Here is a 16,298-nt window from a genome sequence, read left to right on the forward strand (position 1 = left end):
TTGTTGTCTCTAACGACAGCGGCCAGATTGCGTTCTAGCTGGCCTTTTGCCTTTCTCATTTCCTCTCTGCACGACCTAACGAGATCCCTGTACTCTTCTTGAGTTGCCTGCCCCTTCTTCCACAAGTGGTAAACTCAACTGCTTGGGTCTTTATAATACCAATTAGATAAAGTGGCATGAAAGTAGAAGTTACTGTAAGACACAATATTATACTAGCAGAAGGAATGCTTTCATGACCTTCCATGTCTTTTCCATCTCTACCTTGTATAGCTTTTTTCTATGGCTCCATCTTAGGACTTTTTATGCCAACACCTGAAATCATTTGACAAAGTGATTATCATTTAGTCAGGCATGACAATGGAGTCCATGTGACCCCTCACGCAGGAGTGATAGGATTTCCAAATAAAGTTATTTTACCTGTTACTAAATATGAAATTATTGCTGTATATATCATAAATTCAATCTTTATTCAGCGTTGCCATGTAACTTCATTGCAACTAATCCTGGAGCTAAACCTGCCTACATGATGAATGCTAATTATTTTGTTTAACCTGTTTTTCCTTCTAGTCCTATTAGAACCTGTTCGTAATTAATTCTAATTATATTCATGTTCTTAAGTTAATTTAGAAGTGGATAGTCCATTTGGTTACTAAAATGAGGTTATTTTCTAACTCATCTTCTGATTCCTCAGTCATTGCCAGAGCTCGCACCACCCTGCTCCCTTCATATGATATCCCATGTCACCTCATTGATCAGCCTCCAGAAATATCGCTGTAACTGGCCTGTACCAATCTTAAGGGCAGGATGGCACCCTGGTTTTCATACTTTCCTGAGCCACTGTGTGTTGGTACAAGCATCTTCCTTGGATGCCTCTTTTGGTAGGGCAGAATTGCTGCAAATTCTGCAGCACTCGAGGGATCCAACTTCACCACTCTGGATGGTCAAAAACCTGTCAAGTGTGCACGTTAGCAGTGAGACTGATTCCAGAGGTCCCTGTCCCATACTCTGCTGAGATGGCACCTATTCCCTACACTTATAGTGCAGTAACATTTTGGGACGCCTCCTCCAGAATAGTATGGACCACAGATGCAGATGGCAACGTGAAGCACAGTCCCAACATGCGATCACACAACTGGGCTCAAACGACCCATGCCTGCAGTCCAGAAAAGCCCCGAGAAGCCAGCCCCATCAAAGAGAGCATCTGGGCCATACCGACAAAAATCACAAACAAATTAGTTTCCAGGCATTTTCCTTCCACTGCCTCTTGATGCAGATATAAACTTAGACACGTCTGAGCCAGATACAGCCTGCGACTTCCTTCCACGTGTTCCCTGGGAGAAAGGGAAGTATAGAGAGGGAATGGAGAGGCCTGGCTATATTTTAGGTTATTATTGGGTAACAGTAAGAAGTGTGTTAATGCAAGGCACACCTAACTTCCTGTTCCAAGGGATGTTCAACTTGCCAAGGGATTTTAGGCTCTGGCCTATGAAAAAGAGTCCTATTGGCATTTAGTAGGGATAAAATTCTTCACCAGCCCCCCCCTTTTGTAAATAAAAGCCTCTTGTATTCTTTTGACATTTTGTATGAGATTCCTAATAACAGTTTTGGATTTAAATGTGTCAAATTAATAATGAGATTTAATAGGACGAGAAGGAGAAAATCAGATTAAACCAAAATAAGCAGCATTCATAACATATGTAGGCTTTTCTAGTTACTCCAAGGATTAATTACAATAAAGGAACAAAGGGATAGATTCAAGAGCAGGATTCACATGACTCCTGCATCTGACCTAAAATGATCCTGATGTGTTTAAGTTGAAGATTTTGGTATTGCTCACATTCAAACCGTTCTCCTGAAAGTGAAGATGCCTTTAGGACTCATTTTCCTCTCAGTGTCTAAATGCCACCAAAGACCAGACCATGCAGTAACATTTCTTCCCCTCCCTCTCCCCTGGGAATCCACATGGTCAGTGGATCCTATTGGACCTCCTGGTTTTCTTGCAGAGTAATCTACCTTTGGTACAAGTGATTATAGGATATCTAACACTGCACAAAGCATGGTCACAGGGAATGCTTTTACACCCAGTTGCTTTGGGCTTAAACTGTTCATTCAGGATGTGTAAGACCCATAGGTCACTCTTTGGCTGGAGATGGTGATTAGTGGAAAGTGAGAAGAGACAAATCAAGAAGAAAACTGGAATTCCTATAGAATAGCTATCCCTCCCTTATTAAATCTTCAGACAAAAAAAACATCCACGGTGTTTTTCTGAAAATATAGTTATGACCCTATGGGTACATGCCAGCTACATTATGGAACTTAGCATTTTGGTTGCTTTGAGATCCGAATGCTGTGATTTCCTTGTTATCCACTCACAGTCATCTTCCACAAGATAAATGCATATTGCTGTAAATTTTTCTGCAAATTTTATCAAGCCACGTACCATGTGATGTCTTTCATATCAAGTTCTTATTTACTAACATCTTTTTATTAATTTTTCTTCTAATAACAATGACTGTTTCTCAATTGAGTTCATTATTATGAACAGATACATTGCTAATGTATCTGTACTTTTAATTTTGAGACGTATCCAAGCATCAAAGTGAAGAGTGTTATTTCAGAACTTTAATTGTTCCAGCATGCTGGCACTTCTAATAGGTGCATGTTCTTCCTTAATTAAAGGCAACTCCAAGATCAGTACACTGTGCCTCATTGATCCATGATTGCCTCAGCTAACTCCCAGTCAGCCAGTGAAGTTTATAGAAATCCTGCTAAAAACTGAAGACTGAAAAAAACCTTACTCTTTAAACAATGATTTCCCTTGGCAAGATACAGAGATGAATCACTGCCAATGCTTTCCTTTAAGAGCCATGTTAATAAAATTGGGCCAGATAATAGTCCTTATTTCTGAAACATCTTTTTCTTAGGCAGCCTCATATTTCACACAGATCTGTGGTAGGTAGCCCGCCAACAATCAAATGCAAGTCTAGAGAGAGGAATAAATTTCTCCTCCCAGGTATCCAAAAATCGGTATTTTAGTAAATGGATGTTTTCTAAACTGGATTTGCAGAGCTCTTTTATTTTTGAAGATAGGTAACATTTTTCTCCAGACAACAGTTTGGACATTGGAATCAAGTCACACATGCCTTAATATTTGTGTAACTTCAATCATTGTATGAACTAACAGAAGTCAGATGTGTTTCTGACAGTTCTACAGAGCTCAAAATTTGGAGTCAAGTCATGGATATCGGTCTCTTTATGATACACATTTATACAGCCACATTTACCACAGTATCCAGATACCTCGCAATTTTTAGCATATTTATTCTCAGAATATCCTGGGCAATGGAGAAGCATTAGTCCAGTTTTACAGATGGGAAACTAAGGCACCACTGTAAGACCACTTAACTTTCTTGGAGTCATCATGACTACTTGCAAACCGTGAAGACCAAGAAGCACTTCAGAGTTTCACCTCTTGCGAGCAGTATGACATGACCGCTTCCCCATTTACCTGCCCACAAGTGCACCCTGGCTACACCTTGGCTGTACAACAGAACGAGACCTCAGGGTTTTCCATGCTTTATCTCACCCTCTCTTTCTCCTCCTGCACCTGCTCTGATTTGTTGCGGGGAAAAGACTTTAGGTGTATAGCTAGAGAGGTAGCCGAGGGCTGGGTGATTGAGTCACCAGGACTATGGAATGTACTGGTGAACACAACTTCATAGGAAGCCTGGTGCAAAACTGTAAGTCTCCTTTAGCCCTGCATTAGCACAGTGACCACTAGGTTGGCTTTCCTATGTGGGGACAAAAAATTTAGGCAAACTTTTGGTTTTAAAATTACACGGTCTCCAAGCTACAGTACTATCACAGTTTTCACTTAGTTCTCTAGATGCAGAGGTGGTTAGTGTAAACATTCAGATCCGTTTCCAAATGCATCTATCTGTTTTATGCATCTACCCTGTATTTCCTTATTCCCATGCTATACCTGGAAAGACAATCCTGGGTTTTATCTGAAACTGAGAAGTGACATAACAAAGTCAGCCTTTGTTTCTTCTGACTCCAACACATTCCATCACCTTGTATCTAAGAATGCTATGTCAAAGGATATCTTACTCCATCCCTTGTTATTTTACTTCGGTGGGAACAACGCTTCAAGGTTATATGGTTGTTCACTTTGTGCAATCCATGTCAGCCATAGTAGCCAGGTTAATGAGGTACCTGAGCTCTAAGGCAATTTCAGCAGGCATATTTTGATGTTTTAGCACACTGGTGTAGCCTATATATACTAGAATTTTTCTATTGAGTATTAAGAAGTGACCAACCAAATCTGCAAAACTAGTTCCTGAAACGAGTTCAGGAGAGAGTTCATTGTACTCCATATCATATGATTTCTGCGACAAACCGTAATTGCTAAAATGGGTATTAATTTCACTGACTTCTTTCCTAGTAGATATTAGACCTTTCTAGAATTTTTTCCTTTCTCCTCTAAGGATTACCTTTTTTCTTTACTGAAACAATTCATTTTATTTGTTCTTTTTTTTTCATACAATGTTTATTGATCACTTTATCATTCTTCTGTACAGTTTTCAAAGAACCTCGTAGATAGATAAATACATTCTATGTGGATAGTTGGAACTGTGATTTTATGAAAGTCAGAAATAAATTGTAGTTCAGCTTGTAGGGTGTGTGAAGTAATTCAGAGCCCTGCTACCACCCTTTGTTCTGACTTGAATCACTCTGTTGTTCCAGTTCATACGCGTGTGTTGATCAGACTTCCAACCGTGAGGCTAGTTTTATTGCCGCACAAACAGGGATTAGTGCTGCGCCGCACTCGTTTTCACTTGTGCCCTGGTTTTGAGCACTCTTTTCAAAGGTGAAAGGTTAGTGGAGTAATTCAGTGTGCCACTTCACCTGCCTCTGCCTCCAAAGCATTACTTAGTCTGTGCATTATTATTAATGATAGCAAAAGAGAGCAACACTGCTGCTGTACGATCACTGAAGGATACTATGATGCATTTCACATACCTCATTTTCCACATCAAGACTCACAGTATCCTTGACATGGTCTTCTAGGAGTTCATTAAGTTTAAAACAGGTGACGTGTGGCAAACTGTGGAAACTTCCGGAGGCAAAGTGACACTATAAACAAAATTACTCACAAACAATTCATCTTCTCTTAATCCCTTCCTCTCAGAGTATTAAATTGTTCTATGACATATTTGGTATAGCATGTTTGACACTGCTTTTGACTGCAGTGTTCACTGACCAGTCTTCTTGTAACACTAGCCCAGATGCCACTGAAAACAACATAATAAAATATAATTAGAAACAAAATTACTTTTTAAAATTAAGTTTAAGGATGTTTTTTGTGTGCATCAAGCTGTCAGCATTTGCTGTTAAGAAAACCGGTGTTTCAGTGAATTACTAGTTTCTGCTTTTTTCCCCCCAATCTTAATTTTTTTTTTAATGTGCCTTTTGGGACCTATTTCTTAAAGGTTGGTAGAATATTAAAAAACACAAAAATTGGATTCAGAAAACTTGGCTTTCACTGCAAGCCAATATGGGAATATATATACTGTCCTGCACTGCTATTTGCACTGGAATTACCAAACAAAATGTAGTTATTGAAAAAATGAACTTTTATTTTGGGGAGGTTTAATTTTGGGATAACCAATCCTGCCTGTGCTACTGTATAAAGATGACTACAAGGCAGCTATCCTATAGACGACATACAGAGCACCTGGACTTTTCCTAAAAAACAAAAAAGCTCAAAAAACCCAAGCACTCCCAGTTTTTTAATTCAAAAAGCAATACAGCAGAATATTTGGAAGGAGAGGCAAGCCTAAAAAAAAAAATTTGTATTCCATAAACCAAAAACTCTTCTAAATGTGTAACTGAGGTTCAAAAAAATTACTTGTTTGTTTTCTTCTGCATTTCACACAGCCTGTCCAAAGAAAGGAAAGCAGAGTTAATTTTTGGTGACTGATGTTTCAGAACAGGTAGTTCCATAGAGCTTCTCAATGGGATACCTCTCACAGCTATGAGAAAGGAGTCGTTTATAGCTCAGGAGACAGAATAAGACCTTTCAAGTTGCATCTCACCTTTGGAAATTCTTCCAGTTTAATTCTGCTTCTTCAGTTGGAGGCCAGCTCTTCTGAATTCCCCCTGATACAGAGCTGAATCTAAACCTGAACCAAAAAAATAATACATTGTAAATATTTGGCTGAAGAAACTGTGAGATTTTTATAGGGCTGTGGGTTTTTTTAGTTTTTAAGGTGCTCCAGAAATCTTTCTGAGAACCCGCTTATGATGGTGTAATAAGTGGCTCCATCAGCTGTTCTCTATTAAAACTGTAAAATACTGCAATAGAAATATAATTCTACTTCATAAATGCTCATAAAAAAATACATACAATGCATACAAACACCCGTAATGTACATTTTAAGTCTAAATGTATGTCTCTTTAACCATGTTGGCCCTACCAATTGGAATTTCATTGCATATCATGTGGCTGGTGGAGAAGGCACATTGAAATCAAGCTGTTAAACACACCATCTCCATTTTTTATTTCACTAGAGTATGTTTGGTGTATTTTTAAAAGAGCATTGAAAAGCCCAGGAGATCAATTCTGCTCTGAAATTGCTATTTGCTGACATAGAAATAGCTGTAAAAATACAAGCGGAGAAAAATACAGTATAGCAATATATTTTCATTTATTTGGGGGAAAAGTAGTTTTAAAGAAGAATTATAGTCTGTCTTCTGAATGATAAAGCAGTATAACTAGCATTAAGCACAGCTGAAATTTTGTAATGACCAAACCTCAGCTCATCCAAATCCCCAATAGCATTAACTCCCTAGAATTGGGCTGTAAATTTGATTAGCCTTACAACAGACATGAGACACAAATGTTCTTCCTTATACAGTCATATTAAGTGGCTGCAAAAGAAGATGACAAGACATTGTAGAGCAGCGCATCCAACCTGTTTAAGCTAGGCAGGAGCTCCAGCTCGCCCAGTTTTCAAAACTACATTTAAATACAGGGTAATTTCATGAATTCTGATGTAACATGAAGATTACATATGGTGAGGTGACAGGGGATTTAGCAGCTACAGTCTTCCTATAAATCATCCGGAAGCTTTTCTTCATACTTTAGGTCTCTTGATTAACATTTTCCATGTAAGCTACATCGCTGAACCTTAGCTTCTGTCCATGCTTGTTTAATTTGGTGCTTTTTTAATATATTTTCATTACTCTTGCACTGTTCTTTAACATGAAATTTGATGCTGTAACGCCTGGTGTCCTCCAATTTTGCATGGAACTAATCCAAGTATTGGATAAAAATTTTTCTTTAAACAAGCTAAAGGTTATTGAGGCATCCTAGGGCGGATTTCTAGAAGTTAGAGTCAGGGACTAGAAGGAACAGTAAATTATGAGACCTTAAAGTTTTCCAGGTCCACAGAGTTGCAACAGCTTCTCTGGTGAACTGACGGTGTGCGGCACGGCACGACTCCCCGCGCTCCCCACGCGTGGCTATTGCAGCCAGCACCACCCGCAATGCTGCTCCCAGGTTTCGGTGCTGCTGAGTGCGGCACACGATCGCTCTGCCTCATCCCAGCTTTTCCAGCCGCTGGCGCCCTGAGGGATGGGGTACCCGTGGCTCTCAAGCCAGGCACCATGCATCTGGTGACCCGAGAGCTCCCAGAGTATGCAACTCCTGGCAGGCCAGGAGTTGCAAAGTTTTGCTGTTATTGTTATTAATTTATTGTGGTTTTATTTTCATTCCTTTCACTAGGTTGTTCTGATAACACATTTCTGGCATAGCTTTATATTCTGATCCCCTGGTTTTCATTGTCGTTTGGACACAGTCCCATTTGGAGTGAATTTCTGAAGTGAACCCTGATTCACTGATGAATCACACTACTTCTAAAACAAAAATAAAAGAAAAAGCTAGAGCGGTTTACTAGTTATGGAAACAAATTTCTAACATCAAGAATAAAACCACAGATATATACAAATGGAAAATAAGAAACAGTTTTATGGTAACGAGAAATGGAAACATGGGAAAAGTACCGTTATGAATTTTGAGATCCAGTATTCCTTTTTATCTCTTAATTAGACAGTTTACACAGCAGTTGTTTTATAAATATATATATTTGGCCCTACTAATGGAAATTTCACAATACTCCTCATACAGTGCAGCCCGGCTGAGAACCAGGTGGTGCTCAGCCATGTGCTACTTAGTTTAGGGGGTAAATGGGAACTATTGTTTCTTCCTCACATTTGGTATTTTGTAGGACTTGGACACTATAACCAAGGCTCATGCATGTTGGGAATTAAATCTTTTAATTGTTTTAATTAAGGTGCTTCAATGTATCTTGTAATCTCCATTTTGTGGCCCATCCCCATGAACTGCATAGCAGTGGTGACTCAAGACTCATTAAGCGTTGAGAGATCTGTCTCCTTGGGCCTGCTGTCCGGCTCCCTCCTCCACCAGGGACAATATGGCTTGGGTTTGAAGCTGCCCATGCAGGTGCAGAAAGAGACCGTATGCATTTCTGGAGTTCACACACCATCCTTATGTCCTCCGGCACAAATACAGTGTGCTGCATCGAATTGGCCAGTGTGCCACTGGTTGGGTGGCTCTGATCTGAAGTTAAAACTTCCCTCCTCACCAGCTGTCCCGACTTCCCAAACAAAGCAGTTGTGCCTCCTGATGGTTTTACAGCTTCACAGGAACTGCTAAAATAAGCCAGCTCTTCAAATGCCTGTTGAAGAGTCCTTATTAAAGTCCTCATAAATAACGACATACAATAACAACACACCTCCAGACCCTCTGACAGGGATGTGGAATAGCTGGGCCTCTCTGGCAATAACTGTTTTTCTGTTTCTTCAGTTTGGAGTCTCAAACAAGCAAGTGGCTTTGCCAAACTGTGGGTTTGTTCTTTTATTCTATATTGTTATAACCAATAAAATGTATAGCCAAACTGCCAAATTGCAAAGAACAACGTTATTACTGTTATTACTGAGAGCACCTTTTAGTAGCGTCCACTCGGCAGCTGGCTGTGGGTGCCACTGGTCCTGCTCATGCTACGGCAGGCAAGGACCTCTCTTTGCTTCAGCAGTCCTGCTTCACACAGGCAGACACTGATGGAGGGAGGCACTGACTTGAGGGAAGCACCCTGAGATGATAGTCGATTCACAGGTCACTCTCTCGGTGGGAATTTATACACCTACAACAAAAACTATGTAGACCTCAGACATCTTGCAGGCCGTCACCTCCACTCTTTCCCCAACTGCCAAACAAAACACTGCAAAGACAAAGGCTTGAGCATATGGATAAATAAACAGCCCAGTTCCCTACATAACTGGACTTCAACAGATTTCCCCACTTTCTTCTCAAGAACTCCTCTCACTGATTCCCCCACCCCATGTAGTAGAAAGTAGACACCCTCCCATGCTGGGAGGAGGTGAGAGGAAGAGTCTGTACCTTCCAAATCCTTCCAAAGATGTATGTTGTTGAAATACTTCCTTGCTCCCAAAAGGAGATAGAGATGGAGACCACACTAGGAAACCAAACATTGTAATCTGTCATTCAGGATTGGGGATGATGATATGATCCTCAGTACCCTTTCAGTATATCAAGGAAATTGATTTATAGCTCTCAATGTGAAAGACATGCTTTCACAGAAGCGTTCGTCCTGTACATAAAAGACTTTCAGATTGGAACTGGGTAAACCTTTACTACAGCGTATCACTTTTCACTGACTCACAGAAGGTTTTATAAAGGTCTTAGTGGCAGCACTTTAAATACGCATTAAACGTCATTAAGCACTTACCGCGTTCCAGATGATAATGCCATGATATTCTTGCAACCCGTCACAGCCAGATGCCTCAGAGGCCAAACCCCACCTTTCCCAACAGCATGAAAACTGGCACGTTCATCGAATTTTGCTCCAAGGATTCCTTTCAAGTTCGACCCTTAGTATCCATTTCTCCATGGGTCTGTGAAAGTGTTTCTTCACACAGTGGTCCAAGGAGGGTGTGGAAATTCACAGCAGTGCTGTCAGACTCATCCCCAAACTACGTTACATTATGACAAGGTTTTCCTGTGGCTACTCCCTAAATTTTTTGCCGAGAGAAATTCTGCCCTTTCCCATTGCCCAAGTTCCCCATTTACCCTGCAGTGCTTCTCAAACCTCATTCCAGCCATGAACAACTTTGCACTCCTTAAATACCCATAGACTGTTAGCCTCCTATTTGCACAGAACAAAATCTTTCCGGTAATCCCCTATATAGTTCTTCTCCTTGGCTGAGGAGTTAAAGGTGATATACTTTCTAGTCTGAAACTTTTAAAATGGATCTTAGATGAGATATGTTTCTTTGACACTCATGCATGTAAAAATAGCAAAGCCTAGGTCTCGGTGACCTCCTCTGGATATATTATGATATTAAAGGTAAGCTTATGCAGTAAGTGTTTGCAGGGCTGAGACTACAGGGACTTAGTACACCACAGTCACAGTGATAACTTGCCTTACTAATTTAGTAGGTGCAAACTTAAGATTCAAATCATGGGCTCTTCCTGAAAGTAGCAGTAAGCCAATCAATTGATTTTTGGCTAAACCAACATGCTTCTGCTAACATAAACTCTTACTGTCAACAAACAAACAAAAAAGCTCAGATTTACTCTGCTTTGTGGAATGCCTGACATCTACTCCCAGGAATTTCAGTGGTTAATAATACAAACGTCACACTCGGATTAGGACTGTACTGGGGAAGCCGAGATTCATATTGTTCAATGGCACCATCTTCAGTCAACTACAAAGCTGATTATTAACTGGCTTTAATAAGAAGTCATGTTCATCTGTCCTAAGTCAGGAAAGAACATGGTATCGGTGCTTCTGAACTTGCACGGTGTGGTGGTACAATCTCAGGAAATTTACTGTTGCAGGAGAAATATCAAGAGTATGGGTCCCCTCAGAAAAGGGAAAATCTCTATACATTCTGTCTGCTTTAAACTGAGAGGAGAAAAATGGTGATGACGTACAGTCACTTCTGGGAAAGTCTTGTTTTGGTGTATTTTTCTTAAAGGGCTGATTGTGTTTAATTTTTTGTGAAGTAATTTGTAGATACAGATTAATGTAAAAATACTTTTTCAGGTTGTTGTCTCTTTTTGGATATACAGAAATAGCTTGAGAAGATGAAATCATGCAGCATTCTGGCCATATAAATGCTCAGAAAGATCCCGTAAATTAAATACCAATTCCCAAAGTTGAATTGACTTTTTCTGCTTTGAAAATAGTACTTACTGCCCTAATTCCTGATATTTCTTTATGCTTCAAAACTAAAAGTATTCAAAAAACCATTTAACCTGATAATAGAATTAGAGCCCATCGTCTTCTTAGGTGATAGTATAGATATTTGTGGGAGTCTAATACCATAAATAAATGATGCAGTATGTTTATTCTTATCACCTGAAAGCGACTTTTAGCTCAAAATAAAATTATTGGAACATTGGTTTGTGAAGCAGAATTTTAGAAAATGGTTTTAGTTATATGTTTACCAGAAATTTCTATCTAATTGCCAGGTAACTCCTCCCCGTCTTCTTCCTTTCTTCCTGTATGGATGCGTGCTTTCAAAGTGGGACTCTATATGTAGGCACCTTGTTCTTACAGTTAAACCTAAAAGGACTGAATGAATCTGGACCTAAGAATAGCTTTTTCATCCTTCCGAGGCTGACGAGTATTTCACGGTTTGTGTTTCCTTTTCAGCTGACCCCCTGGTTGGAAGTATTGCCACTCAGTATATGACTAACAGAGCAGAGCACGACAGAATGGCCAGACAGTGGACCAAGCGATATGCCACATAGGAACCTACTCTAGGATTTGCTGGACCTGTGCAAGCACATTCACTAAGTGCATCAATAGCCCTTCCCTTCATTCTTATTTTTTATTAAATTTTGAACCATTTTGTGACAAAAGGTTGTCCTTACTTTCTTTTTGGTTCTATTTTTATTTTTATTTGTTTTGGGGTTTTTTGTTCTGTTAACTTGAAAGTTGTTTCCCTCAAATGTAGACAGGGAATTTTGGTTATCAGTGCAAAGAATGTTGGATCTGTAATAGTATAGAGCTTTGTCACAAAGCTTTGTATTAATGTGTGGGGTTTTTTTCTTTCATGTGGTTTTTGGGAAAACAAACAAATTCAGAATTATATCTCGTTTCTACTTAAATGTAGTGTTTAGGGTTATTTTTTTGTACTGAAGTCTTTAATGGTGGGTGCATGCTACTGGGAACAAGTTTTGTATAAAAGCTTAAAATCAAGAATCACTGTGCATTACTAAGACTGTGTTTATCACTAGCCTTCTGTTTCCCACACAAAAGGCTATTGCGTTGAACAAATTAATATGTATTTTGATTTACTTAAAAAAAAAAAAAGTGCTTGTAAATTTCTTAGGGACCTGCCACTTTTGACTGTGGATCAGTTGATGTACACTTGTATTATTAAAGCACTCAATAAAACACTGTGGCTGATAAATGCACTTCTTGCAAGACGGTGCTTTTGCGTTTGTGCAGTATAGGCTGCGTAGTCCTGACATAATACAACTGCAGGTTAAGCAACTATTTTAGACCTAAACTATTCATTTCTTCACAACAATGCCTTTCTTAACTTAGAATTCTTCATTGTGTGTATCTTTCATATACAAACATCTTCCAAATTTGAAGGCCTTTCTTTCGCATGCCGGTGCTCAGCTCAGCTATTCTGAAGGCTCTTGCTGCATCTTTTATACTACGGCTTCACTATATCCATCTTGTTACATTTAAAATAGTTAGCTATAAAAATAGCCTTGCAGCGAAAGCAGAATATTGATGATGATTTTATACAGCAGGCCTCATTTTGCCTTTCTCCAAGCTCTTTAATTGTAAAAGCAACTGTTATTTAAAAAAATAAGGTTTTCGATGGGAAAATTGAGCCCATTGCACCAATCATTCCCAGCACGTTCAATGGCAAGGGTATTTCTATTCAGATTTGACCTTCAGGCTAATTTTAGATACGCAGCCATAGAAGGAAAACTTCTACTTGGCTAAGGAAATGTGTGGGTGTTGTGATTTAGAAAATATACACTGTGATGCTGATATCTAAATGTTCTTTGTGTTGCAAGGCATATTGGAAAATCCCTGTCTCATAATTAAACGTATACGGTGCTTGCCTGCCCTCTCCCCTCTCTCATTGCCTGTTATGTTTAAAGAAGATCCTATCTTAAAGAAGATACATTACAATAGGGACAGTATAAAGATTGGGGAGGCCCGATCCCATTACACTCCAACCCAATCCAACCGTCCTGAATACTAAAGCAGTCAAGGTGACACCACAGGGCCTCTACGCCAATCACTGCGCCGCTCAGCATTTCCAGGCTGATCTGTTTTTCTCTCAGCCATTTGCTAATAACTGAACAGACGTACAGCTTGAATCTACTGGTGAGTTGTCCTCTGTGTGAAGAGAAGCTGAACGGTGACTTTGTTGTAGGTAGTATATAACTACCACCCTAAGAACCATGGGGATCTCAAAGAAATAATCAGTCTCTTTTGATCAAAGCAAACGGAGAGTCTTCTGGTGTCTGTAGAAGCCAACTGTTTACAAGCCCAGCCATACAACATTTTGAGGCCAACAGATCCTAAATACAGATGTGAAAGAACAGTAACAGTTCAAAAATAAACCAAAACAAAACCCAAAAACCAGAGTTCTCTGAGCCAGAACACCTTCTTAGGACAACTGTTATATGTGCTTCCCTTGGAAGCTGCTTCCACCATACGACTTGCCGCAAAGTACTTCCACGTCTGAAGGGAACCTTCCTGCTGTAAAAATACAACAAAGGGGTAAAAGGATTAAAAAGAACAACTGCATCTTGCCCAGTACAGTAACTGCATTACTTCTCCTCTTATCCCATCTGCTGAAGAGATTCCTGCCATAAAAGACCTGTATCCCCCGAGACAGCAATTAATGGGCAATTTCAGATTTCTTCTGAATTACTTTAAGCGTCTGCCACTCTGCAGCCTTTATTTACACTCAGCTGAGCAGAATGCAGTAATTTCCCAGGTACATTTTAAACCTGCTTGAAAAAGAAGTCTTTAATTCCTACTATCATCTTTTTTTTTTTTTTTCCAAAATATAATGAAGACATAAACAGAAGAGCCTATTGTATCTCTAATGAAGACGTAACTGAAAGACAGCTGAGATACCTTGGAGGGGGAACCACAGAATTCTTAATAAACGTCTATTCTCAGTTCATCAGCTCTCGCTTGCCTTCCTTACTGATGAAAAGCTGCACAGTTTGAATTTGCAGGTGAGTTGCCCTCTGTGTGAAGCAGAACAGTGGCTTTGTCCTAGATAATATAAAACTACTGCCTTAAGAACCACGGGGATCTCAAAGAAATAATCAGAAAGGATCAACCCACGTTGATTAAAGCAGATGCGGAGTCTTCTGGCATCTGCAGGAGCCAAATGTTTGCAAGTCTGGCCATAAAACATTCTCCTCTATTTGCAAATCTGCTCTGTTTGCCTCCCAAGTAATTCTTTTTCTTCATCTGCTAAACCTGGGAAATATGAAGCGTTATTTGAAACCTGCTGTTGTCGCTGAGGAGAAATGATCCATCCCCAACAGAATTCAGTCTGCCAGCAGAGCCCCACTGAACAATAATGTATTGGCATAGTATCTTTTTCTCTTTTTCTTTTTCCTACATCTAGAAAAATACTGCACGTTATTCTGTCCCACTTTTGCTCTTCAGATCCTCTGCAAATTTAGCTGATTCCTGCTTCCTCATTTATGCCAAATCATCTTTCTAACTTCTGCTAGATGGTGAAGTCCACATGCTACTCTCCTACAACTGGGTATGAAGATCATTCAAATTACTCACGCGTAGTAAAATGTATTCGATAGCATACAGTTGTCCTAAAACAGCATATAAAGGCCATCACTTCAGCAAATCTCGGTATTCTCTCAGGGACACACAAATGCTAAAACTGGGTTTCGTTCTTTAAAGACATCTCACAACTTTTCTGAATTCAACTGCAATATCAAGTAAACAATATTTAATTTCCAGTAACCCCAGCTAAATGTCAGTGTCCCATACCCTTTGGGTTCAACTCAGATGAAGCAGAAGTCAGGGAACTCTCCAAACTGTGTGGCCTTCACATCTCCCTGTCCAACCAGCTGATTTCCCTCTCCAGAAAATTACAGAGCAACATAGCTTAAATTAAGGTACCCAAAAAATCCTGTATTTCCAGAGACAGCATTTCCAGACTGCTCCAGGAGTGAGTTTTAGCAGCTCATAACCCTTTTGATTACATGCATTGTGGGTGATTGCAGCCAAACAGTTAATATCCATTAAAACCAGCTGCTGTGACATGAATAAGGCAGGAATAATTCCTCTTCAAAGATCTTTCTTCAGGTTTTCATTTTGTGAGCTGCAGATGGATACACGGTTCATATCCTGTGCCCCAACAACGGGCAGCAGCTCACAGCCCTTCTTCCCTGCTACACTGTGCAATGATACAGTGTAAGTATAAAAGACCAGAGGTCTCAGGCCCCATAAACCCCAAAATTGGGCCTCTTCAAGGCCCTCTCAACCTTTTAAATTCTGGCCCAATGCACGCTCTGGGTGCGGTGCATGCTCTGAGCTGCTCTTTCAGCATGTTGTTACAGCATGCTCCCTCTGTCTCTGTCTTATCATCTCCATCATTAATCCCTCTGACTTACTCCTCCTTCTCATTCACCCTTTCCTTCTCTCTGGCTGCTTTCTTCTGCTTGACTGATTCATTACTCGCAGCAGAGAGGCCACCCAAGATACTGATCCCAGTTCAAATAGCTCTTCCTGAAATTGCCTGAGCATAGTATTTTCTTTGTCCCCCGAAGTACGTGCCCAGAATGTGCCCCCAGGCCCCCATCTGCTCCCTTTTGCCTGAGGCAGTGCCTACTGCAGCAGGAAAAGCAGAGGCGGCTGCGCTGGAGTATGAAGATGCCATGCGATGATTCAGACAGTGCAGCAACTCCCAGTTACTCCATCCCCAGCATTATCCTGGGGTCCCTTTTCTCCTTTCCAGTTCTCAGAAACTTCTCTTGTCTCTGAAGTTGGACGTCTTGCCTCAGGCCCGACGCGCTTGCCTGCATTTTGAGTTGGGCGTCGTCCCGACGCGCTTGCCTGCATTTTGAGTTGGACAGACTAAAACAAGGATTAGGAGTAAAAATTCTGGCACCTCCGAAGTCCAACTGTCCAGCCTTGGCAGCCACAATTCCTGCAGAGCCAGCT

At 40.3% G+C, this 16,298-nt stretch overlaps 1 protein-coding gene across 1 annotated transcript in view; it reads left to right on the top strand.

Annotated features, from left to right (window-relative positions):
* The window catches only part of LOC103906650 (ubiquitin-conjugating enzyme E2 E2), a 216,573-nt gene extending 204,041 nt beyond the window's left edge, over positions 1–12,532 (top strand). Inside the window, exon 5 of the mRNA XM_009288604.2 lies at positions 11,766–12,532. Within this exon, the coding sequence (XP_009286879.1) occupies positions 11,766–11,863 (98 nt within the window). The 3' untranslated portion in view covers positions 11,864–12,532. The remainder of the gene's footprint in view (positions 1–11,765) is intronic.
* Positions 12,533–16,298: the final 3,766 nt, after the last annotated feature.

This window comes from Aptenodytes forsteri, unplaced genomic scaffold (genome assembly GCF_000699145.1).
Source record: "Aptenodytes forsteri isolate BGI_AS27 unplaced genomic scaffold, ASM69914v1 Scaffold9, whole genome shotgun sequence".
In the NCBI taxonomy this organism is placed as follows: domain Eukaryota; kingdom Metazoa; phylum Chordata; class Aves; order Sphenisciformes; family Spheniscidae; genus Aptenodytes; species Aptenodytes forsteri.